At 45.1% G+C, this 24668-nt stretch overlaps 1 protein-coding gene across 2 annotated transcripts in view; it reads left to right on the forward strand.

The window, feature by feature from the left end:
• Nucleotides 1–20697, forward strand: part of LOC118084075 (cytochrome c oxidase assembly protein COX16 homolog, mitochondrial) — a 46208-nt gene extending 25511 nt beyond the window's left edge. For both annotated transcript variants that reach the window (XM_035113354.2, XM_060273817.1), the window contains 2 exons: nt 3865–3927; nt 20434–20697. In XM_035113354.2, the coding sequence (XP_034969245.1) occupies nt 3865–3927; nt 20434–20526 (156 nt within the window). In that variant the 3' untranslated portion in view covers nt 20527–20697. The remainder of the gene's footprint in view (nt 1–3864; nt 3928–20433) is intronic.
• The last annotated feature ends 3971 nt before the right edge of the window (nt 20698–24668 follow it).

Raw genomic sequence — 24668 nt, forward strand, 5'->3', positions numbered from 1 at the left:
GGTAGTAAAATTCTATTGAATGAGAGTGTGAAAATGATATGGAGTGTCTTTTGGAAGATTAAACTTGTATTTAAGACCTCACTGCGCAGGCAGTTTAAAGACCACATTTAGCCATTGCTATTTATTACTGAAAATGGGAGAAGGCAGAAACCCACGAGGGAGTGGGTTGTATTGTATTCTGAACACAAAATTTAGAGCATGTTTTGATGCTTTATGAATGAATGTGAAAATGGGTGTGCTATATAAAACAGTGGTGGGGAACCACCAGCCCATGGGCCTAACAGCAGCCTTAATTGGCCTGCAAGGTCATTTCCCCCAAGCCATGCCCACTTGCCCAACACCTGACACCATAGTGTCAGGTGTGGAGCAGGTAAAGATGCAGTTCCTTCCAAAAGGGGGGTTTGGAGACACAGCCAACCAGCAGCACTTCCAGATCCCTGTACCTATGGCCATGCAATTTGAAATCCACCCCCTGAGCAAAGTAAAGTCTTCATCTGATGGCAGTGACTTTGCCAGGAGTTGGGGAAGGTGAGCATCCAGCCTGCGATCTAGAAAAGATTCCCCACTCCTGCTCTAAGGCAAAATGAAAAAATGAGTAAATCCTTGAGGAGGTTATGAAAGACATAAGGAAAAACACCTACTAGAATCAACTGTAGGACAGACTCAAGATAATAGTCAATTAGTGAAAGCCTTGCAACTTTAGTGGTGTGCAACTATTATCCTATTTGGATATGGCAACATTTCAAAAGGAAGGGGAGATTGCTGGGCCACTTTTGCCTGCTGGGCAATTTATATTGCTTTGGGGGAAGATAACCAAAAGGAAGCGAAAAGCTTTGCAAAATGAGATGATTGTTTCCTGGTGGTTGCAAATAATGGTAGGTATTGGGCATGCTCTGTCTCCGATATTGCATTGATCAAGAGTGGATATGTGAATTGATAATCTTTGTCTTTTGACTCAATAAATTGATCGGCTAATTTATAGTCTCCTGAAGCCATTCTCTTCAACCATGTCAATGCCGCCTACATAGATGCAATTATCTGAGAGGTTCCCCAGTTTCAAGCCAGCACACAGTAAAAGCAACTTCTGCTGGATCCTAGGATTCTCCGTGTATGCTTCCTTTCATGATTGATGTTGGGACAAGGAAAGAAATTAACTTATTTTCCCCTCTCAGGATGAAAGCTGAATTCATTTTATACTTGGTGGGTTATGACAGGAAAGGGATCTCCATTTGTAAACAGTACCGTTTATAAATAATTTTTTCTGGGGTGAAAACAACTGTTCTAAATGTACTGGAACTGTCTAGCAGTGTAAATTAGTTTTGTAGCCCATAAAATCCTGCTGTACAAACATTTGTTCAGCTATTGCCAACCTCTGGGTAGAATGTAGCCAGTTTTACCTGACGACAGTCCAAGGTCCACTAAAATGTCTTGGGCTGAGGGATCTGGTTAGGAACTTAGGACACAGTTGACCTCCAAAGTCATGTTGCCTTCTTCTTTTTTTGTAATGTGTTATGTGGTCAATATCAGCCAGGCCTTAGACAAAGCAGATTTTGTTTTACTGTGAATCTCAGTCCTTTGGCCCAGAAATTGTATCTATAAATACATAGTGGGTATGAAATGTTTCTGCAACACAGGAATGAATTCACTGCAGTGGTTGATAGAGATTGTGTCCTAACTTAGCAGGCATGGAGGTGGGGATCCTCAAACATCAAAGGATCTTTTCTCTTATTTCTGATTGCTGAATGAAACTGACATTGCCAGTCTGCTTTGGAGACCTGCACTCTATGCTAGCCTTACTCCCCCCCCCAAAAAAAACTTCCTCCTTTATTCTTTCTGAAAACAGTTGCATTTATGCAGTTCAGATCTTGCTTTGAAACTAGATTATTCTTGGACCAAAACGAGCCATTGTGGAGATTTAACTATCATAGGATATATATAGCAGTAGGATATGCAAATTTCCTTATTTTAAATGTTCTGTGCTCACAAGTTTTTTGTGTTTCCTCAATACCCCTCAAAATTTGTCTTTTTTTTTTTTAAGAAAAAGGTTTAACTGCTCCCATAGGTACCCCACTGTAATAACAAAATTTTATTTGTGCCCCCCTAGGCCTCTCCAAAATCTTGTCATTTAAATAAAAAAAACCACTTTCATTTAATAATCACTCTTCTGGTTCCATGCTATGATTCTGTCTGTCATCCACCTACTGAGTCACATGAGGGTAGGGCAGTGGTTCCTAAATATAACTACCTATCATAGTTGTATTCTAGCTCTAAGGTGACAATTTGGAAGGGGAATTAAGCACAGATGTCCTCTCTCTCCTTTATTGAGACAAAGATGGAATTGTCAGGATCACAGACGTGTTTGAAAATAGCACATCGCTGCCCCACAGCATTCTGTTGACTATTGCTAGAGGCTCAGGGGGAAATTGGCTCCAGACAATGAAGATGAAGAGTACTCATGGCTCCCTAATGTTCTTCTCAAAAACTAATGGCAATAAAGCACTAACCACAGAAAGAGCACCAGTGCTGTATGATATGCTGCTAGATGTTCCAAATGTTTGGGAAACCCTAGCTTAAGGCAATGTCTGAGAGTTTTGAACTTGCAAAGCCTGGGGTATTCCGGTGGTGGTGGGTTTTCCTTGGAGCTAACTGTTGGACAATCTTACTTAATTCTTCCTGAAAAGAGAGCATGTCCCCTATTCTTCGCTAAGGACAATGTAATTTGGGAAACTGTAATTTGAGTCGGAGACTATGATCAACAGAGAGATTTAAGTTTTAAGATTCTGTAAGCTAAATGCATCAGGGGATAAGGCTGCCTCTCTGTGAAGATCCAATTTAGCTGTCAATTGGAGGGTCAAGCTGTGACTCCACCTGTGTTCAACCTGTATATAAATAAAATATTGTTGTTGTTTAGTCGTTTAGTTGTGTCCAATTCTTCGTGACCTCATGGACCAGAGCACGCCAGGCACTCCTGTCTTCCACTGCCTCCCGCAGTTTGGTCAAACTCATATTGGTAGCTTCGAGAACACTTGTCCAACCATCTCATCCTCTAATAAAATATTACAAAATAGCATAAGCCTCTAGTGAAGTCCTTCCAAGGGAAACCAAATCTGAATGAGCACTGTGCTGCTAAAAGGAACTATTCAGCCCTAGGAGACGATGGAGATAAATATGTATGGTTGGTTCATTGTTTGAATTTGATTAGTGCTGTGTTTGAATGTGCACCATCTTTGGAGAGCCGGGCTTTTCTTCCAAGTCTCTAGAATGCCAGCCTGCAGTTTCCAAGGTGGACTCCCCAAGGGAGGGTTCTTGCATCCATATTCCTGGTGTGATCCATTCTGAGATACTGAGTTTAAGCAAGCCTCTTGAAATCTTAAATTGTTTAGTTTGTGATAAAAACTGAACTAAAGCAGTCCATTTTCATGTTTAGAAACATGTTTAGAAAAAATTAGATAATTGTGTACCTGTCCCAGTTTCCTACTTTATGAATGAAAATGTATGAGAGACATCTTCAATGATCTGTTTTTCATATGCAGATCATCTTTTCCCTTCTACGGTGCTTTAGACTTAAGGTGTAGTACCATCAAGGTGAAAGGCTGTGGATTTTAAGTGGAGCATTCCCTGCAGAAGTCTCTCTGCTTCAGAGATATTGCCAGAATCTACTGTGACAAAGAGCCAATTGGAAATGCAGTTCTCAACGATCTATCAACGGACTGAAGGGATTCACTTCTTTTTATTTATCCTTGATTTTTCTATGCAGAGGAACAGCACACTGCAGCAGACTGTTTTGAATGTTTCCTGTTTTGAATGTTTCTCCGAAACTTAAATGTATTTGATAGATATTTTCTGGTCTTTTTGACTTGGCAGATTGACCCAGCTCTGGCAGAAAGAATCAAGAAGAATAAAGTAACTCTGGAATCAGAATATGAGGTATGGTTCACTGCATGTTCTAGCACTGAAGGCTTTTCTTTGCTACCCTTCACTAGTGATAATAATGGTGTTTCTTCCCATAACTAAAATTAAAACATCCCTGGCTTTGATTCATGGGCATCCAGTAAAAGCAGCCTTTGCTTTTGGATAGAAGCAATATTTGAGAGTTCAAAGCCTTTTATAGCACTCCTCTTCTTTGATGTCCGTCTGCCAAATACAACACTGAAAATACATTTTAACTGTTCCTGTGGTTAGTCTATAAAAGATTTGCAGGTCTGACTGGAATGTGCAGGAGTCTCCATTTATATTGCTAATATTATAATGGGATCCATGTGGCTAATTGCAAAACCATATGATTGCTTTAGTGACACTGGCTGTTAAATAATTGTTCTCTCAAACCACTTGTAACATTTCAGGTTTTCTGGCTCTCTTTTACAGCATTAATACTTGCAAAGAAATGTTTTTCATTTCCTTGGGAAATGTTTGGTGGCAGTTGTGGTGGGGAGATATGTAATGATTAGACTATGGAATTAAACATTAATTTCATCTCCGTTAGGAGAGGCTTCCATATTTTTTCCCGTACTTGACCATAGCTCAATCTCATCCCCCCTCCCCCAAATCCCTAGTATGTACAGGTCCCAAGGAACACCAAATAGGGTTGGGACCAATGTAGATTCAACCCTCTTCTGGTCTTTGTGTATGGTCTCTTGTGCATATTAATGCCAGTTGCTGGGGAACATGAGTGGGAGAGTGAAATTGTGCTTGTGTGTTGTGGGTTTCCCTTAAGCATCTGGGTGGCCACTGTGAGGAAAGGATGCTGGACTAGATGGGCCTTTGGGCTGATCTAGAAGGGCTCTTCCTACATTCTTAGGCATTTTCTGTAAATAACCCTTTCACTTCAATCTTTTACTATTCACCTTGGTGCAAAAACAAACAGAATGGAATGGAATGGAATGGAATTGTTTGCCTCGAACTCATAACTTAAAAATCCATTAGCACACCATTCTGTTGCCTTTCGAGAGCCTTTTGTCTTCTATATTCCCTTGCTGCTTATTGTAACTCTGCTCTGATTTATTTATGTATGTAAAGAAACCATCATATAATGCAAAGAAGAGGCTCTCTCCTTTACACTTGACACACAACACATCTCAGAATTTGTGTGCCTATTTGGATATGCAGTACTTTCTCCCCACCAGGTTTTAGTAACTGCTTGAAGACCAATATTTAGATTTCCAGAATGGTATTGAGTCTCATGGGAAATTCAGAAGTAATGACACAAAAGTGGCACAGAGAAACATGAAATTTTAAAACATTAAATCTGTTCAGATGATGCTTGCAAGAATTGTACTAGATGAGGAAGTGGCTGAAAAATCCTTCTGCTTTGCCTGAAAACCCACTGAGGCCAAATCCAAACAACTCTCAAAGTGGAAGGGAATTTAAATTGTCTCTGTTTTGAAAGTACCTTATAATCAACGGGGTTTGGCTAAATACATGTACACAGAGCTGTAAACTCACAAGGTGTTGGGCTTCTTTAATTATGTGGCTGTGTAGAGGGAATTCAATCTAGCCAGCAGCTGGTAGTGGAGGGTTTTCCTATTAAAAAAAGTTCTTTTGATCCAACACTACAAATAGTGCTTTTTCAAAAGAGAATCACAGAACACAGGGCTGAAGAAGCTTCAGCTGGTTGTTGGAGATTTGGGAAGCAATGCACAAGGCCCCTGTTGACCCAGCACCCTCACTACCTACCCCACACCTGACATAATGTATGAGGGCAGGTGGCCATGTCTTGCCCAAAGCAGCCTTATGGGTCACATGGGGAGACCTGTTGAGCCCAAACTGACGCACAGGCCAGAGGCTCCCCACCCCTGAATTCCCATTGCTCGATCCCAGCTCCTGCCCACCTTAGCAGTTCAAAAGCATGTCAAAGTGCAAGTAGATAAATAGGGACCGCTCCGGCGGGAAGGTAAACGCCGTTTCCGTGTGCTGCTCTGGTTCGCCAGAAGTGGCTTAGTCATGTTGGCCACATGACCCGGAAGCTGTCTGCGGACAAACGCCGGCTCCCTCGGCCAGTAAAGCAAGATGAGCACCGCAACCCCAGAGTCGTCCGCGACTGGACCTAATGGTCGGGGTACCTTTACCTTTAATACCCCACTCCACCCCTTCTCTGAGCTCTTATACTTGTCAACTGGAACCTGGTGCCAAAGACATACACTTAGAATTAAAGAATTCTGAGCCCAGGAATTTTTTAGGAGAACAAAAACATAACAAAGCTTACAGTCCTTCTACACAAAACTCCACTCCTGGTTACTGCCGCCCCAATAACTTTTTCCATTTGAGCAGTTGGAAGCGGGGATAGACATTTTGCTTTTGCTATTGGGAGTCGGAAATCCTTGCCAGTTTTCCAGAAGTTCTGAGAACTGCCAGTAGATCCTGATCCACCTTGGGCCCACCCGTTTCTGAATTTACAAAAGGTTTCAACTTAGTACTCGTACCATATATTTCAAGAAGGCGCTTATTCCTCTGAATAATTACAAAGCTGTATTGTATAAGATGCACAAAGTTCTACTTTGGATATGGTGTTCAAGATCTCAAGGGAGAGCTACAATTGGTGCATATATTTGTATAGCACATGACTGCACTTTCAGGTCCATCATGAATTCTGTCTGCCTTGTGTTCTGGTAGTACGGTAAGCTCCTTCCCTCAGTTACCCCCACATCCACCCACAGAGTTTAAAGCATTCTGCTCACACACACTTATGTGTTCTTACGCGGTCAGCTAGGCCTGGCTGTCTCATTTGCCTAATAAATCATTGCTCTTTCTATAAGTGCCACCAGAACTAATGGGAATGTAGCTCTGCTTCTGGGATGCACCTTGTAAGGCAGATTGTAAAAATGCAAAGCATAGCATTTCATGCTTGGACACCGCGGTCTGCATTATTTGAAGCGGCGGGGCATGGGTGAAAATCCAAAAATAAACCAACACGGGTACAAGTGGCAAATGAATCCCCAACAGATAATTTGCTTTAAATAGTCAACAGAACTGTAGGCTTAAGAACACACACCCTGAAATAACGTCCTCAGAGCTACAAAGTACCGTAGCATATTTATGTTTTTTTTTGAATCCCTTCAGTCCGTTTTTATCTTGCTTTTTCTCTGAGGAACTCAAGAGCAACCATTTAGGCCTTATACTCACAAAGGTGGCAAATTTGTGCCTGGGCTATGCCATTTCAGACTTCATGTGGGGTCTCATACAGTTTAAATACTGTCCATGCTGAATTCCTTCTGCAGAAAAAGTAGAATGTCAGCAAGAAGGGCTGTAGCCTAGACTTTCAATTCTTGCTTTCTACATGGGAATTACAGAGGAGCATCCAGTCATTTGAACCTCCACCTGATGACTGAAGTGATAGGCCTTTGCCTCACAGCAATCATAAAATCATAGAATCGTAGTTGGAAGGGACCCAAGGGTCATCTAGTCCAACCCTCTGCAATGCATGAATCTCAGATAAAGCATCCGTGGCAGATGGCCATCCAACCTCTGCCTAAAAAGGAAGGAGAGTACAACCTCCCAAGGGAGACTGTTCCACAGTCGGAACAGCTCTTACTGTCATAAGGTTTTTCCATATGCTTAGTCAGAATCTCCTTTCTTGTAACTTAAAGCCATTGGTTCGAGTCCTACTCTCCAGAGCATCAGAAAATAAGCTTGCTCCCTCTCCCCTGTGACAGCTCTTCAGATATCTCCTCTTTTCCAGGATAAACATACCCAACTCCTTCAACCGTTCCTCATACGGTAAGGTTTGGTTTCCAGGCCCTTGATGAGTCAGGTGAGGACAGAAGCAGACATCGCAAGAGCTCCAAAGTAGCAGCCTTCTGTTGCCACCTCTTTCTCTCTTACCCCATAATAACTAGCCTTACAAAATATGTTGCAGGATGTCACTTTGAGTTTCCCTGCCCCTACACATGGAATTGGAGCAAGAGAATACGCAGCAGAGTGACAGGCCATCACATGTATTGCAGTAACGGACATTGACAGAGGGGGAAAAGTAGATGTGGGGCTGCTGCTCTTATCACAAAAGGCATGTGGCTGCTGCTGTCTGATTCTGGTCTGAGGCAATATGGTACCCTCTGGAACAATGTGGCCAATGGTGGTAGAGGCTGCAGGGGAAGGGGGAAATCGGCAAAGGTAGCTTCCCCATCCCTGTCGGTGGGATCTCTCCACTGGGTCAAAAGCCTTCAATGGATGTGTGAAGCCTTTCCATCCATGAAAGTCAAAGTCTTCTGGGTACAAGCAAGTGATGTGCCCAAGGCAACCCAGTTGTGGTGGGTACCGTATTGGCCCGACTAGTAAGCCACACCTGCAAATAAGCCACACCTTTAAAATTCAAGGCTTATTTGCGGGTGCGGCCTGCCTCCCAGCACTACTGCCCTAGATCGGGGGTGGTTGGCACTTGGCGCCCTGCTCCCTAAGCTGGCGCCGATGCTCGGCTCCAAATATAAGCTGCACTTTAACTTTTCACAGTCAGACTTTGGAGGGGGGGAAGGTGTGGCTTATATTCGGGCCAATACAGAATTTTGTTTCCCACCAACAAGCCCAACACTCTGACTCGTCTTGTACCACACTGTGTATGTGTATTAAATATGTCTTGCTTATAAATGGAAAAATGAATAGAGGAATTGAAAGAAATAATCTGTTTCCCCTCTTTTTCAAATTCTGCTCAAGCAGGTCCCAAACACCACACCCTGAAAGTAAAAATCTTAATCTTTTTACATGTATTGTACCCTATTTTTCTGCTTTGTCTGCTTTTATATTGATTTCCCCATAAGAAAACTAATAATGGGGTAGCTTCAGCAATCCTAGGGAAGATACAGTATAGTCAAATAAAGTCAGACAGGATGCACGTGTTGTGTGTGTATGGGTGAACGCACACACTTTTTCAGTGGGGTAGGTGACAATTTTACCTCTAAGCTTATTAGCCTCCAGGTCTGGGGTCTGCCTTGCTTCTGCCTCTTCTCATTCATTCTTTCCAAACCTGTAAATGTGCAAATGAGGACAACAGTTTTCCAGAAAGAAACAATAACAGACTGTCCCTTCTGAAGGGATGTGACATGAGAAAGAGGCAAGAAAACCCAAGTTTCACTAATGCTGTACCAAGACTCCAAACTAATGGCTCCTTCCTGCTTGGGCATGGTTGGTTGCAGGGGAAATTGTCCCTGTTTAAATGGAGCCAATGTGATGTAAAATAAATAACTCAATCCCCATGACAACACAGTACCTGACTTTGTCTGATGTCTATTCATTTGCAAAGTGCAAAATAGCCCAGGGTTTAGCTGAGCAGAGCTTGTTTTCTCCTCCTTCCACCTAACAATCCTTTGCTTGTCTTGAACATTTAAGCTAACCCTCTTTGGGATGGAGCTTGAGGGAACCAGCTGGATCTCAAGTGTGCTCAGTGCTTGGGCCTTGCCTCTGCTAGATACTCACCTGACCTGGAAGCTTGCACAGGCCTTTCCCAAAAGTGACAGTTCTGTCGCATATACTGTCAAGTCGTTGCACATCTCTGTCTATTCCAATTCATGGTGCTTGCAGGAGGTTATATTGTGTTTCCGTTGTGCAGAGACTGCTTCTTTACACTCATCTGCATGGAGAAAAGCCAGCTGGGAAGTAGCAAATAGGGACCCTGCAATATCATGGAAAATTGGGAGAGGGGGCAAAAGAACACCTACATTTTTCTTCCAAGCACAAGCATTGGTGGATCACTGGGAAAGTAGAAGACCTTGCCTGAGTCTCTCATTTTATCTCTGACTGTTAAGTCATACATGTTTTCTCAAAAGTATTGATGCATCCAGTCTTCTCCGCCTTACATTAATTAATTAAGGATTACGTCATCCCCCTTGAACTACCTCCTTCCTATATGTACCTTAATCAAACTTGTTGAAGACCCCCTAATTCTTGTATTGAAAGTGTGTAATTGTCCCCCTCTACTCCAGTTCCCAGTTAACATGTCGTGTGACTCAAGCACCCCGTCACACAGCATGTGATCAGGGGAAGACTCTGTTTAGGTGACTTCATTCTCTCTCCCCATTCCCCCCGCCCCCCGAAGACACAAGCACTTCTGAGGGGTGAAAAAGGTGTTCAGGGCCCACACACAACTAGGTGTTTTGGTCAAGCAACTGGTACACACTGGATAGGTTGTCTTCATGCTAGAAGGGAGGAGCTGATCTTGCTCACCATTAAGTGATGGCATCACACTTGCGGAATGGGAACTGAGGCAAGGAGAGAGGGGCCGTTCGTACCTCATCATACTAGAGTAACTGAGCTGAAGGAACTGAAGATTTCAAGCTATATATGGGATAGCCATAGGCTGCACACGCTATACCGTGTTTCCCCCTTTTTAAGGCGTAGTCATAAAATAAGCCATAGCAGCATTTCTAAGCATTTGAGAAATATAAACCGTACCCCGAAAATAAGCCATAGTAATAGGCGCTGTGCGGAAGAGATCACTGAGCTCCCCGAGTCAGCAGCAGCAACGCCGGCCGCAGCAGTGTTTGCTGAGTCCTTTCTTGCTTTTGGGACTTGGTTACTGTGCTGGCTTGGGATGGTGTGTGTGCAATTGCTGTTGCTGCTTCGTGTTTTTCAGCTGGATTCTCTGGGTTCTAAGCACTTTTCCCCGTTTGTTTGTGAAGCAGCACTCGGCTGCAGCCCCTGCCTCTCCCGACGGCTGCATGAATGCGAGGCTGGAGTTGATCGCTATCTCCTTTTCCATTTCTTTTGTCTTTGAGCACCCGGCCCCGCCCCCTCTCCCCTTCGTGGAATGAAGAACGGAGTTTTAGCAGCATTTCCTCATTATAAAAAAAAGGTCAGGAACTTTTACTTTAACCTCAAAAATGGGATATTTCCTCTCTCTAAAAACAACTCTGACCTGAACACCAATAAAATGGGGGTAGATCACCTCCAGTTTATAAATCCGCAAGTAGATCGCAGTCTCCTGGAAGTTGGGCTCTATACTTTGGCTGATTGCAAGCCTTTGCATCTTTAAAAAAACAAAAACCATGCGCTTCTCAGTCTTAATTTTCCTTTAATTCATCCCCCTATACCCTCCTCCAACCATTGCCTCCTTCCATTCCTTACCCCCCTCCCTCTCTCCCCCTTCCCTCACTCCTGTGCGATCTCATTTAGTCATATACTTGCTTTTTCTGTTGTGTTGTCTATTTTATATTTAATATTATTACCCTTTATGATGTTATTTTTCCCCTTGCGATAATTATTTATTTTTTATCTTTAACTAACTTTCCTTTCCATATTTTTCCATATATAACTCAACACTTTCCCATTCCTTCTTAACTCTTTGGATAGAGTGCCCCCCCCATTATTGTTGTTAATTTTACAATTCCTGGATTTTTTATGGAACCGAACAGCTCGGGTGCTTCAGAATGTGCCTTCTGTTGCTACAGGGCTATGGGGCTTCACTGTTTGACCCCCCCCCCAGGTTGGGATTTTTAAAGTAGTTCTGTGGGTCCCAGGGCACAGAATCACCCCCGATCCTTTCCTTTGTCTAAACAGACCTCTTCCCCCCTGACTTTGGAAGGCTGTGCTTCAAGGGTGATACCAGGGGTTTTTTAAGACCTGTGCCTCTTAAGGATTGTTACGGTCCATAACTTCCATTGCTTTCTACAGGGTTGGGGGTTTAAAGCACTGCCACCCCCACCCCACCCTGCAGGCGCTCGGAACTGGCAGCGCCAACAACGCGCCCAGCAATGTGCAGAAGAGAGCACCGAGCATCCTGAGCCAGTGGGTCCCAGTTGTACCAGCACTTTTTTTAAAAAAAAAAGACACCCCCTGAAAATAAGCCACTGTGTGTTTTTTTGAGGGAAAAAAGTTATAAGACGGTGTCTTAAAAAAGGGGAAACACGGTACCTTCAAAGCACATTTGAACCACATTTTTCCCTCCCAAGAACTCTAGGCAGTGTAGTTGAGAATGAAAAGAACCCACCTGCAACTCCTTAAATTTTTCAGTTCTCTGCTTTATTTCCCTCACGTTGCTGAAGATTTGATTGTTGGGTTGTATATTACTGTATTTTTGTTTGTTAGCTTCTTAAACATTTATTTAATGCTGTACTGTTTTAAAACTCGTTTGGGAGCCACCCAGAGTGGCTGGGGAGACTCAGCCAGATGGGCGGGGTACAAATTAATAATAATAATACTTATTATTTATTATTATAGTTTACCCCCTCACAGAGTTACAGTTCCCAGCAACCCTTTAACAAACTATAGTGCCCATAATTCTTTGAGGGAGAGAATGTGCTTTGAATATGCTCTAAAGGTATAGTGTGTAAGCAGGCTAAGTTGTCTACATAGACATTCTGTAAACTCTAGACTTCAAGCTGGATCTACACATGCAAATAAAAGAGGTGGTAAAGCCCTGGTGAAGTAGGCTGCATCATTTCAGGTTGTTTTCAGTGGATATTCCTGACAGAAAAGAGAAATACAATCAGCACAGCAGATTCTAGCCCCTACCTTGTATCTCCACAATTTCTCCAAGGCCATTTCTTCTGCCTTTATTTTATTTTATTTGGGGAAGCATTCTAAAAATGATATTCCACCGCATGAAACCTTCTGGCTGGACTTTTATCACCTCTTTTTGCTGAGTGAGTAGACTGAGGGTATTGCCACACTAGTGTTTTAATGTGCAAGAGCCATGGTTTGTACATTGGCTTTGTGTGAGGCATCCATATGACACATGGCTATACTTTCTCCCCACCCCCACCCCTGGTTCTGCCAACTTTCCCCATATCATAAATTCTTTGACCTTTTTTTAAAAGAAGAGCAGTGCAATCTTTGCAAGTGGAGACAGCCTTAGTGCCACCCTTCTGACTTCTGAAAGAGGTGTGTGTTTAAGGTGTGCACTGACATTTAAGGAAGACAAATCTATCGCCACTTTGCACACGTCTTTCCCCTATCCTTTGCCCTGTTGCTCAGAGCAACTTTCTCAGCTTGATTGATTGCTGTTCAAGAGGTGGGGGAGAAAAGAAGAACCTGTCTCCTGTCTTTGGCTGCAATTTTATTTTTGTCACTTTTTCTGTCTCCTGATTAAGTGGCAGCTTCTCCTTGTGCAGCTCTCTGGGTCCCCCACATTCTGAACTTCCAAGGGAACCTTTTACCCCAGGCATAGCACCTTCTCAGCTTGGGATGCCTACGGAGGGAGGCAAGCAGCTCTGTCTCAAGGCAAGTGCCCTTTTCCCTGTCGGATCCCCTCACTGCTGCTCCCAGGAAAGTCACAACACATCCATAACCCAGGCACCCCCAAACTTCGGCCCTCCAGATGTTTTGGACTACAATTCCCATCTTCTCCAACCACTGGTCCTGTTAGCTAGGGATCATGGGAGTTGTATGCCAAAACATCTGGAGGGCTGCAGTTTGGGGATGCCTGCCATAACCAGTGCCTTCTCTCCCAGTGTTGTCTATATGTTTAAAGTTTTGCCATTTCTTCTTAATGAAATAGTTTAACTGCAAGTACTGCATGGGTTAAACCATGTGGGTTAAACCACAGAGCCTAGGGCTTGCCGATCAGAAGGTTGGCAGTTCGAATCCCCGCGACGGGGTGAGCTCCCGTTGCTCGGTCCCTGCTCCTACCCACCTAGCAGTTCGAAAGCACATCAAAGTGCAAGTAGATAAATAGGTACTGCTCCGGTGGGAAGGTAAACGGTGTTTGCGTGCGCTGCTCTGGTTCGCCAGAAGTGGCTTAGTCATGCTGGCCACATGACCTGGAAGCTGTCTGCGGACAAACACCGGCTCCCTCGGCCAGTAAAGCAAGATGAGCGCCACAACCCAAGAGTCGTCTGCGATGGGACCTAATGGTCAGGGGTCCCTTTACCTTTACCTTACTGCAGGAGATAATGAATTCCAACCACAGCATTGTGAACTTGTGAGAGCCTGAACCATGGGGAAAAAGCAGGGGCAGTGTCAGGAGTATGGGCAGGAGTCAGGCTCTGGGGCCTGTAGTGCTTTGCAGGACTGGGGCCTGCCTCAGCTTGTGCTGGAGAAGCAAGGAGTGGCCACTCAGGTGAGGCCTCAGCTTGTGCTGGAGAGGCAAGGAGTGACCACTCAGGTGAGACCACTTGATATCTCACTGCACCTGGTGGCAGGAGCTGGGAGGGATAAAAGCTCAGCATCCCTGCCTGGTTGCATCTGGCCTCTTGCTCCTTGCTCCTTGGACCCTTGTCTTGCCGACGCCTTGCTCCTTGGACCCTCGCCTTTGCCGACGCCTTGATCCTCGACCCTTGGACCTCTGCCTTGATCCTCAACCCTTGGACTTCTGCCTTGATCCTCGACCCCTGGACCTTTGACTTGCTGACGCCTTGCTCCTTGACTCCCAGACCTTTGCCTCTGCCTTGCTCCTCGACCCTGCGACTGCCTGCTGCTGGACCCTCAACCCTGCACCTGTTCCTGCTTCTACACCACCATCTTGCCTCTGGTCCTGATGTCCTCAGCCAGGGCTTCAACCGCCCGCCGACCGGACCGTGACAGACAGGAGCCACTTTCTCAGCTCATCGGCCACCCCTCCCCCTCCAGGAGCTAAGGAGCAAAGGAAGATTAGAAGGATGGTGATCCTGGCTGACTTGGAGCAGTTGCATGAGGCATGGGAAGTGCTAACTCAACACTGTTGATAAAGAAAATTAAGAATCTACCCACTCTTCTGGCAGAGTTGAAAATCTCTCTTATATAACTACTCAACTGTTTTGCCTCCTGGGTGTGCAAGAGGGCTTATGCACACTTACTTTCCCTTCACTCTTTCCAGGCACCACCCGCACTTTAAAATTCTGTGTCCGAGTGCCCTTTTTTTTTGTCTCTGCAGCTTTCCCTGTGAAAACCCTCACTACAAAGCTAAATTGGAGCAAATAGCAGTCAGTAGAAAACCCAAATCAATGTTTGCTCTGACTGAGTACTGAAGAGCAGGTTTTTGCAGGGAAAGCACTGGAGCATAAAAACCCCAACACTCGGACATGGAGCTTTAAAGTGGAAACCTATGCCTGGGAAGAGCAGGGCAAAAGGGAGGTGTTGATAAGCCCTGTATGAGCATGAGAGAATGAACTTTAGCAGTCTGTTGGTGAAGAAAAAGGGAAGGCTAAATATTTTTCACCGTTAGTGTGGACAGAAAGCAACAACCTGTATATATATTTTTAAAACTGTATCCTCGCCCCCTCCCCAGCTGTGTGGTCTGTCAATTACAGTGACATGTAGCTTAGAACAGGAGAGCAATAACAGGATAACAATAACTCGGCTCCCTTTGTCGTGGAGATACTATAAACTTTGTGATTAGTATTTTTATTCTCTGTTACACCGACAAACTCTTAACAACTTCCAACAAACTTTGGAGTACTGATGCTTTTGTCCCGTTACCCATTTTCCTCTTTGAGTTCACACTTCCATTGCAACACATTAAAGCATTACAAATATGCAGCCACACCTCTCTTTATGTGCTGAAGGTGGGATCAATGCTGGGGTACCTTTGACATCAAGAAGAGGTGGCAAGAATACACAGAGGAATTATACCAGAAAGATATGGAGGTCTCGTACACCCCAGGTAGTGTGGTTGCTGACCTTGAGCCAGACATCTTGGAGAGTGAAGTCAAATGGGCCTTAGAAAGCACTGCTAATAACAAAGCCAGTGGAAGTGATGATATTCCAGCTGAACTATTTAAAATTTTAAAAGATGATGCTGTTAAGGTGCTACACCCAATATGCCAGCAAGTTTGGAAAACTCAGCAATGGCCAGAGGATTGGAGAAGATCAGTCTACATCCCAATTCCAAAGAAGGGCAGTGCCAAAGAATGCTCCAACTACCGCACAATTGCGCTCATTTCACACGCTAGCACGGTTATGCTTAAAATTCTACAAGGCAGGCTTAGGCAGTATGTGGACTGAGAACTCCCAGAAGTGCAAGCTGGATTTCGAAAGGGCAGAGGAACCAGAGACCAAATAGCAAACATGCGCTGGATTATGGAGAAAGCTAGAGAGTTCCAGAAAAACGTCTACTTCTGCTTCATTGACTATGCAAAAGCCTTTGACTGTGTCGACCACAGCAAACTATGGCAAGTTCTTAAAGAAATGGGAGTGCCTGATCACCTCATCTGTCTCCTGAGAAATCTCTATGTGGGACAAGAAGCTACAGTTAGAACTGGATATGGAACAACTGATTGGTTCAAAATTGGGAAAGGAGTACGACAAGGTTGTATATTGTCTCCCTGCTTATTTAACTTATATGCAGAATTCATCATGCGAAAGGCTGGACTAGATGAATCCCAAGCAGGAATTAAGATTGCCGGAAGAAATAGCAACAACCTCAGATATGCAGATGACACAACCTTGATGGCAGAAAGTGAGGAGGAATTAAAGAACCTTTTAATGAGGGTGAAAGAGGAGAGCGCAAAATATGGTCTGAAGCTCAACATCAAAAAAACCAAGATCATGGCCACTGGTCCCATCACCTCCTGGCAAATAGAAGGGGAAGAAATGGAGGCAGTGAGAGATTTTACTTTCTTGGGCTCCTTGATCACTGCAGATGGTGACAGCAGTCACGAAATTAAAAGACGCATGCTTCTTGGGAGAAAAGCAATGACAAACCTAGACAGCATCTTAAAAAGCAGAGACATCACCTTGCCGACAAAGGTCCGTATAGTTAAAGCTATGGTTTTCCCAGTAGTGATGTATGGAAGTGAGAGCTGGACCATAAAGAAGGCTGATCGCCGAAGAATTGATGCTTTTGAATTATGGTGCTGGAGGAGACTCTTGAGAGTCCCATGGACTGCTAGAAGATCAAACCTATCAATTCTTAAGGAAATCAGCCCTGAGTGCTCCCTGGAAGGACAGATCGTGAAGCTGAGGCTCCAATACTTTGGCCACCTCATGAGAAGAGAAGAATCCTTGGAAAAGACCCTGATGTTGGGAAAGATTGAGGGCACTAGGAGAAGGGGACGACAGAGGACAAGATGGTTGGACAGTGTTCTCGAAGCTACGAACATGAGTTTGACCAAACTACGGGAGGCAGTGCAAGACAGGAGTGCCTGGCGTGCTATGGTCCATGGGGTCACGAAGAGTCGGACACGACTAAACGACTAAACAACAACAACAACAACAACAACACCTTTGCCAATATACATTAGGCAAGGCATCCAAGTATCTGCAAATTTGTCCTTCACTTTAGGTCCTCTGCTAGCTCTGCAATGTTGTATAAGCTTCTCAGGCAAGGCAAGCTGCCAGACTTTGGCAGTCCATCCCTTTACCAAAAAGTTTGCTGTCTTCCAGTGACATGCTCTTTCTGTCTGAGTAACTACCAACATGAACACAGTCATTTCTTTATGCCCTGGTTCCCCTTTTTGTGTTTCCAAAAGTAACAACAGAGTCATTGCCAGATCCAGAAGGAATGAACCACACTTCAAGGTGTCATTGATCCAAGTGCCTCATAAGTGGCCTGACATAATTCTCTCTCTCTCTCTCTCTCTCTCTCTCTCTCTCTGTGTGTGTGTGTGTGTGTGTGTGTGTGTGTTGGTTGAAATAAGTATCTCCTCTCCCATTACAAATTAGAATTGGCAAAGAGTGCATAGCATTGCTCAGGAATTCTAAGATACCAGTTTTGGAATCGGTGGTTAAAATCTACACAGTTTTGAAAGATTCGGTTCACCATCTTGATACAAAATGGCATCCAATTAGACAAAATTGACAAAAGCCACTACTTCTTCATTTCAAGCACCATCATGCAAATTTTGATTATGATTTGATTAAAATTTTCACTTTAGAAAAGCTCAGTCTGCCATCTTATTTCTTTATTAGTTTTTTTATCCTGCCTTTCTTCCCAAAAAAGCCCAAACATCAAAATATTAAACCAATAATTCAAAATAGTGTCCAATTATATGCAACTATAGAGAAATCCTACTCTTTGATCTTTGGAACCATCATGCAAAATTTGGTTACAATATCTTAAGAGGTTTCCAAATGCATAGAGAACAGGCAAAGAGACAAATTGCTTTCCAAAATATATAATAGATGGACTTGTTGTTCTTATCATGGAATGTTTTACCAGAGGGGCTCTTGAATTGTCTTGAATTTGCTGCCCGGCCTTACTTCTTGATGAAGTTTCTTAATAAGATTCTGTTTAGGATCTTCTCAGGAATGCCTGAAGCCATTTCATGTTCATTGCTGCCTTTCCCAGTAGAACAGTATTTGACACAGTGGCCAAATAATGGACTTGAGCAGAATATGCTCCTGTAAAGCTTCTGCACAATCCATGCACAGTTGACATGCAGAAGAAATTGTACCAGTTGAATGTCTGCATCACTAGTAGGAGCCCTGACCTGTAAGGAATCTGCCTACCCATAGGAAGGTGTTAGTTGGAGAGAAACTATTCGCATTCACAAGATATTAAACTTTCAGTCACTGGCCCAGCAACAAAAGGCAAGAAACAGCAACTCTTTAGTCTCTCTCTCAAAAACAACCCCAAACCAGCAAGATGAAAAATTGAGTTGGTAATAGAGCAACAAAACCTTTTGGCTCAGGGAGTATAAAATGCCTTGACAGACAGAAGGTGGCTTGAGGTTCTCACTTAAAAGGAATCATGGGGGCCCTTCTTAAGCAGAATAGATTGGCTATAAAAGACATCTTATTGATTGAAGGGGTGGTGGAGTATGTTGGTCCCAGTTCATATTTTCTTTGGATTTTATTTGCTGCATTTAAAACCCACAGTTGTGTTCATCCAGGCTCTCTTCTATGTGGCTCTGTTGATATATCTGATGGCTTACAACTGTGAATGCAAAACAAAGAGCCATGTTTTGCTCTGTTAGTCCCATGGTTTTAAACACTCCAAACCAAGCATATTTTTTTAGTGTTTCACCTTACTGCAGTACCTGAGAATGCTCATCAGTAGTTTGGGTCCCACTACTTTGGAGATCACAGGTGAAGAACCTGAGGTCTGGGAGATCAAGGCTGCCCTCCCAGTCTGCCTGGCCCTTGGGGACTCTCCACAGGTCACACCTCTCTTCTGAGCCACACACCCTCACCAGGCTTGCTTCGATCTTTCCTTGTGTGCTTTGGCCAGGCTAGAATGTGTCTTTGGAATCTGATCCTTCATCTTGCTGGCCTGGACATAAACAAGCCTGCTGGACCAGGTCAAAGGCCAATCTAGTCTCATAGTAGCCAACCAGATGCCTATTGAAAGCCCCCTAACTTGAGCTCAACAGAGATTGGAACATCTTCCTAAATATATTTTTGGTAGGTATCACTAGTTTAGGGACACGGGTGGCGCTGTGGTGTAAACCACTGAGCCTTGGGCTTGCCAGTCAGAAGGTCGGTGGTTCGAATCCCCGCAACAGGGTGAGCTCCCTTTGCTCAGTCCCAGCTCCTGCCAACGTAGCAGTTCGAAAGCACGTCAAAGTGCAAGTAGATAAATAGGTACTGCTCTGGCGGGAAGGTAAACGGTGTTTCCGTGTGCTGCTCTGGTTCACCAGAAGCGGCTTAGTCATGCTGGCCACATGACCCGGAAGCTGTCTGTGGACAAACGCCGGCTCCCTCGGCCAGTAAAGTGAGATGAGCGCCGCAACCCCAGAGTCGTCTGCGGCTGGACTTAACTGTGTTTACCTTTTATCACTAGTTTGCCTTTTCTCCATAACAAAACGAAGCTGGATAAAATACATTTTCTAATCCATTTTGACTACATCTGAACTCTGTGATTTTTAGTGGGCAAGAATAAAGTAGTTAGGGCAACCTCACATAGTTAGGTTGTGGGTAGAAAATTTAGAAAACAACATTGGTGGTTATGCTATCCTCGGTATGTTGTGCTACGTGATAAGGTAGTGACTAAAATTACAGTAAGCCTTACATTCTCAGCACTACAGCTGACAAAATATACCCAGCAGCCCCCTTATTTTCCTCTCCAGCAGGGATGGGAGACTTTAGGTTTGAATTGGGAAGTGGTGGTGGTGGTAGTTTCAGAGCCACAGTAAAATAAATAAAAATAAATCATTTGACTGCTGGGCCTTACTGCCTTCTACTGGTGTGCATTCACATGCTATGCTCTTGCTCCTCCAAACACACCAGTTTTGTAGGTAACGGAACAGGTAGCTTAGCTGTTGAGAGCCACTTCAGAGGGGAAACGGCTTCCAGGAACACGAGGAGCAGTACTGCTTCTTATTTCCCACACAAATTCCACCTGCTTCAGAAGTTGAGAACGGGTGAAGTCAAAAGCAAGATACAGCAAAATGTAAGAGATGCTCCAGGGGTGCTGCAAAGAGTCAGGTACTTATCTTGCTTCTCCAGTCTGAGAGTCTCAGTTTTTCTTTAGCTACGCTGAATTGTGGCTTCATTTGTGTTGATCTTGGGATGCTTCCTTAATGGTTTCCTCCTCAAATCTTAGTCGTTATGTGCCCCAAAGGAGACAGTTTAATTTATAAAGAGAACCTGAGGATGTTCAGAATGTTTTCCTTCTTGTTTATTAGTTTATTTTGTTGTTGTTTGTGCCTACAGAAATTGAAAGATGCCAACTTTGATGACTGGAAGAACATCAGAGGACCCCGTCCATGGGAAGATTCCAAGTCTTTACAAGAGCAGAAGCGGTAGCGCCAGCAAAGCCTTGGCTGGAGGCCAGCTTCACGGCGTTCACTTGGTGTGACCTCGAACTGTTTTTCCCCAGCAGACGGGTGAAGCAATAGCTAACCCTAGCATGTAAAGAACCGTTTTGATCTGACAGAATGTCTTAGCAGAAGCCTTGTAAATAAACATTGTGAAGCACTGTGTTTCCCAATGATTAGCAATATTCTACCCAGGGGCTGCCAACCTTTTTGCACCCATGGGCATCTTTGCAAACCAAAGAAACTGTCGGCACCATATGCACACTGCAACCTGTTCTATTAGGTACAAAGGAATGCTTCTTTTAAGCACAGGAGGGATCCTATAGGTACCAGGTAATGCCTCTGCAAGCTCATGTTTGTCTGCAAGCACCTCATTGATGATTCCTCTCCTACACACATTTCTAGAATGGGCAGACCGTTTCCCACTAAGAACATCAAGAGTTAATTTTTGCTTCTTCAGCGGATTTAAGGAAAGAATCCTCACACCCAAAAGGTGGGTTGCTATTTAGCTACTCAGTCCAGGTTCTCACCTTATTAATAGGTCCAGCCAGGTCTGGCGCTAGACCTTACATCGATCCAAGCAAGGAGTCCCTTCAGGACCAACATTCAAATTTTATTTTTGATTGCATTTCCAATACACTTCACAACTTCAGTACATGACCTGCATGCACAATTTATCCCCGTCATATAAGGCATTACAATTTTGAACACGGATCTGAGTAATGTGGTTTTTATAATGGGCGTGTTTATTGTAATTTCTCCCAAGAATAATTATAAAGAATATGAACACAACACTGGTCACAGACGCCAGGATTACCAGCTATATAATGAAGTTTCTTTTTTAGCCTTGGTACTTGAGATCTTTTAATGCAGGGGTTGCCAACTCGTGGGCACATTTCCAAACCAGAGAAATTGTCACAGGCATACTTCACAACGGATTCTGTTTGCTCCAGTAGAATGCTTCTTCCAAGCTTTATTTCAGGGGCGGGCATGCAAAGCATGTGCTGTAACTGCTGAGCATTGGCCTAGAAAGGCTATTGGAATCTGGATTGCAGTCATGGATGATTTAGTTGAGATTCCTGCATTGCAGGGCGTTGGACTAAACGACCCTTGGGGGTCCCTTCCAACTCTATGATTCTTAAGCCTATTTCAAGCTTCCTAGCTGGCTGTCTGCGTGGGGCAGGGAGAACTTGACAAGACCATCCCTTAAGGACTCGCAGTGATCCATAGGTAACTTTTTCTTACACAGAGAGTTCCATTTGCTGTTACAAGATGCTATAGTCTAGCACTTGTGTGGCAATATGCCCTCCTTCCCCAGAATAAAGACTCATGACACCGGAATAAGATTTAATAAATTGGGTGGTTAAGGCCACAACTTTATTAATCCATGTAAAGCGGAATTGGCTTAGGCGTTGGAACCTAACGGACTATATCCGACTCCAACCCGTGTGTTGAAGTCTATGAGAAGTTAACCACCAGCGAGGAGCCCCGCGACGTAAATCTACTAGAGCTCCCCCTGTGGCCACCGAAGGGGCGTGCCTTACGGCCCAGGCAACTCCAGGCTCAGGACCAAGCCTCGCCCCCGGAATCCTTTAACGGAATTACTTCTCCAAATTAGGGCAGCTGATGACGTGACTTGCCCCTCCTCCATCTAATTGTTAAGTAAATTTCCAACGCCTAACCGCCTAACCTAAGTTGTGACGACATGCTACGAGGTAGGCGAAAAACCCATCATGGCTACTCCAGTATGGGAAAAATCCTACCCAGTCCCCTGGCCAGCCAGGGCAACCAACTGACGTCCATAGCAGCGTCCCCTTTCCTCTTTTTAAGGGGTGGGCGGGTGGGTGAATCGTTCGCTCCGGCGAACAGGGAAGTAAGAGGAAGTTATTCCCGCCTGCGGGGACCTTTAAAAGATGTGGACCCGCCCCGTCCGACCTCATTGGTCGGCCGGGGGTGACGCAGGCGGGAAGCTACCAACGCGTAGGGGATGAGCTCTCATCCCCTACGCAATGGTTCAGTCGGGCAGCCCACAACCCCACCTCCGACGCAGGCGCGGAAGTGGCTTTGTGTGGCAATATGCCCTCCTTCCCCAGAATAAAGACTCATGACACCGGAATAAGATTTAATAAATTGGGTGGTTAAGGCCACAACTTTATTAATCCATGTAAAGCGGAATTGGCTTAGGCGTTGGAACCTAACGGACTATATCCGACTCCAACCCGTGTGTTGAAGTCTATGAGAAGTTAACCACCAGCGAGGAGCCCCGCGACGTAAATCTACTAGAGCTCCCCCTGTGGCCACCGAAGGGGCGTGCCTTACGGCCCAGGCAACTCCAGGCTCAGGACCAAGCCTCGCCCCCGGAATCCTTTAACGGAATTACTTCTCCAAATTAGGGCAGCTGATGACGTGACTTGCCCCTCCTCCATCTAATTGTTAAGTAAATTTCCAACGCCTAACCGCCACTCGAGCCCCTCCTGGCTCGCCGCCAATCCGCTTCCCGTGATACCACCCTACACCGCAATACCAAGTTAATCAATTAATTATTTTAAGCATTATCGTTATTACCGGGGCTATGGTCCTAGTCTCTTATTCACCTAGTTATATACTCTAGCTTGTAACCAATCTCGGATTTCAGCAATGATGTCCTCGAGCCATACATCATTCCCCATTGGTGACAGATGCACGCCGTCATAGCGATAAAGGGCTGCTTCGCTCTGTTTCAAACTCGGGTGCGAGACAGCACGGCCATTCAGGGATATCACCCTGCGGATCACGAAGGAATTCAGGCGCCGCCTGGTTCTGTTCATAGCAATAGGGCAGCGTCCATCGCGCCAAATGCGCCTCTCCAGCAGGGAGGACCAAAGCAGCGTCATCCCCGGGGCAGAATCCAATAGGATATTCAGGTCGCGGAATATTTCCAGTTTCAAGTCCACTGCATTCCGGTAAGCTAGATCATTCTCCCCTAGCTGCAGCACTAGCAGGTCGGGATAGCCGAGCGAAGCAGCCCGGGTTTCAATGACCGGCATCAACTCGTGCCACCTCATGCCTCTCTTTGCGATCCATGACACTTCCACAGCCTCTGGGAGGCCCAGCCCGTTCCCCAGGCCCAACTCCATCGCCCTACGGCGGGCCCAATGGACTATGCTGTGCCCAGCTATCCATATGCGCACTGTCTGGCCACCTGGAAAAACAAAAGATGACAACCAGGGATCAGCTGTGGCTACCCTGTCAATGCTACGTGCGAATGTACTTCTTGTATGCGCTTGATTTCCACCTCCCCAGGTCCTGAATCCTCTCGGACGACAGGCCCAGGTGCATGGCTGACGTGGCCGCGCCAATCCGAAAGGAGTGGGCCGAAAACTCGCTGGGGTCATACCCGCAACAGGCAATGGCCTTGCGCAGGACCCTAGTAAATTGATGACGGGTAAGCCTTGCCTTGTCCTGATGAATAAGCAGGGGGCCCTGGCCGGCAGGGCGCAGGTGAAGGAACCTCCTGGTATCTTTTACCGGACACGGCCCAGCAGCCCCTGTCGCCGGGAGGCGCATCACAGCGCCTTTTCCTTTTTGGTCAGTCTTAGACCGTCGGATGTGTACTAGCACCTGGGCGTCAAACAGAGACACATCCCCTACCAGGATGCCCCGAGTAATGCCGTCTGTGTGGTCCTCACAGACCACCTCCCCTACTCTGAGCGCACCGAAGTAGGCTATCGAAAACGCTGCTGAAAATAAGCGCGCTTCGAATTTTGACCAGCAAAGGGTCCTCAGATGTTTGTGTATTTGAACCAAAATGTCAAACGTGATAGGCCGCCTAACATCACTGGCTGGAGGCTGGAGCCGACGCCAGCCCTCCATGGCTCTACGTACGTGGAAGCTATCGCACGGGTCTATGAAATAAAGTGATTTTGAGAAAAAAGTTATGGCCGAGGTGTGAATTTGAAGGGTCTTCGCGGCTCGACCCAGGTTCCTCAAATGCACTAAGTATCGCATGACCTCCTCCTGGGTAGGCGGTCCAGGGATAGGACCAGTGATACCTTTCTGCCTAAACATATTGAACTCCGACCAAGCCCGCTTATAAGAGCTAAGGGTGGAGGGGGCGACCGACGCAAATACTCCCTTTAGAATTTCGCGCTC

This window comes from Zootoca vivipara, chromosome 1 (genome assembly GCF_963506605.1).
Source record: "Zootoca vivipara chromosome 1, rZooViv1.1, whole genome shotgun sequence".
NCBI classification, from domain to species: Eukaryota; Metazoa; Chordata; class Lepidosauria; order Squamata; family Lacertidae; genus Zootoca; species Zootoca vivipara.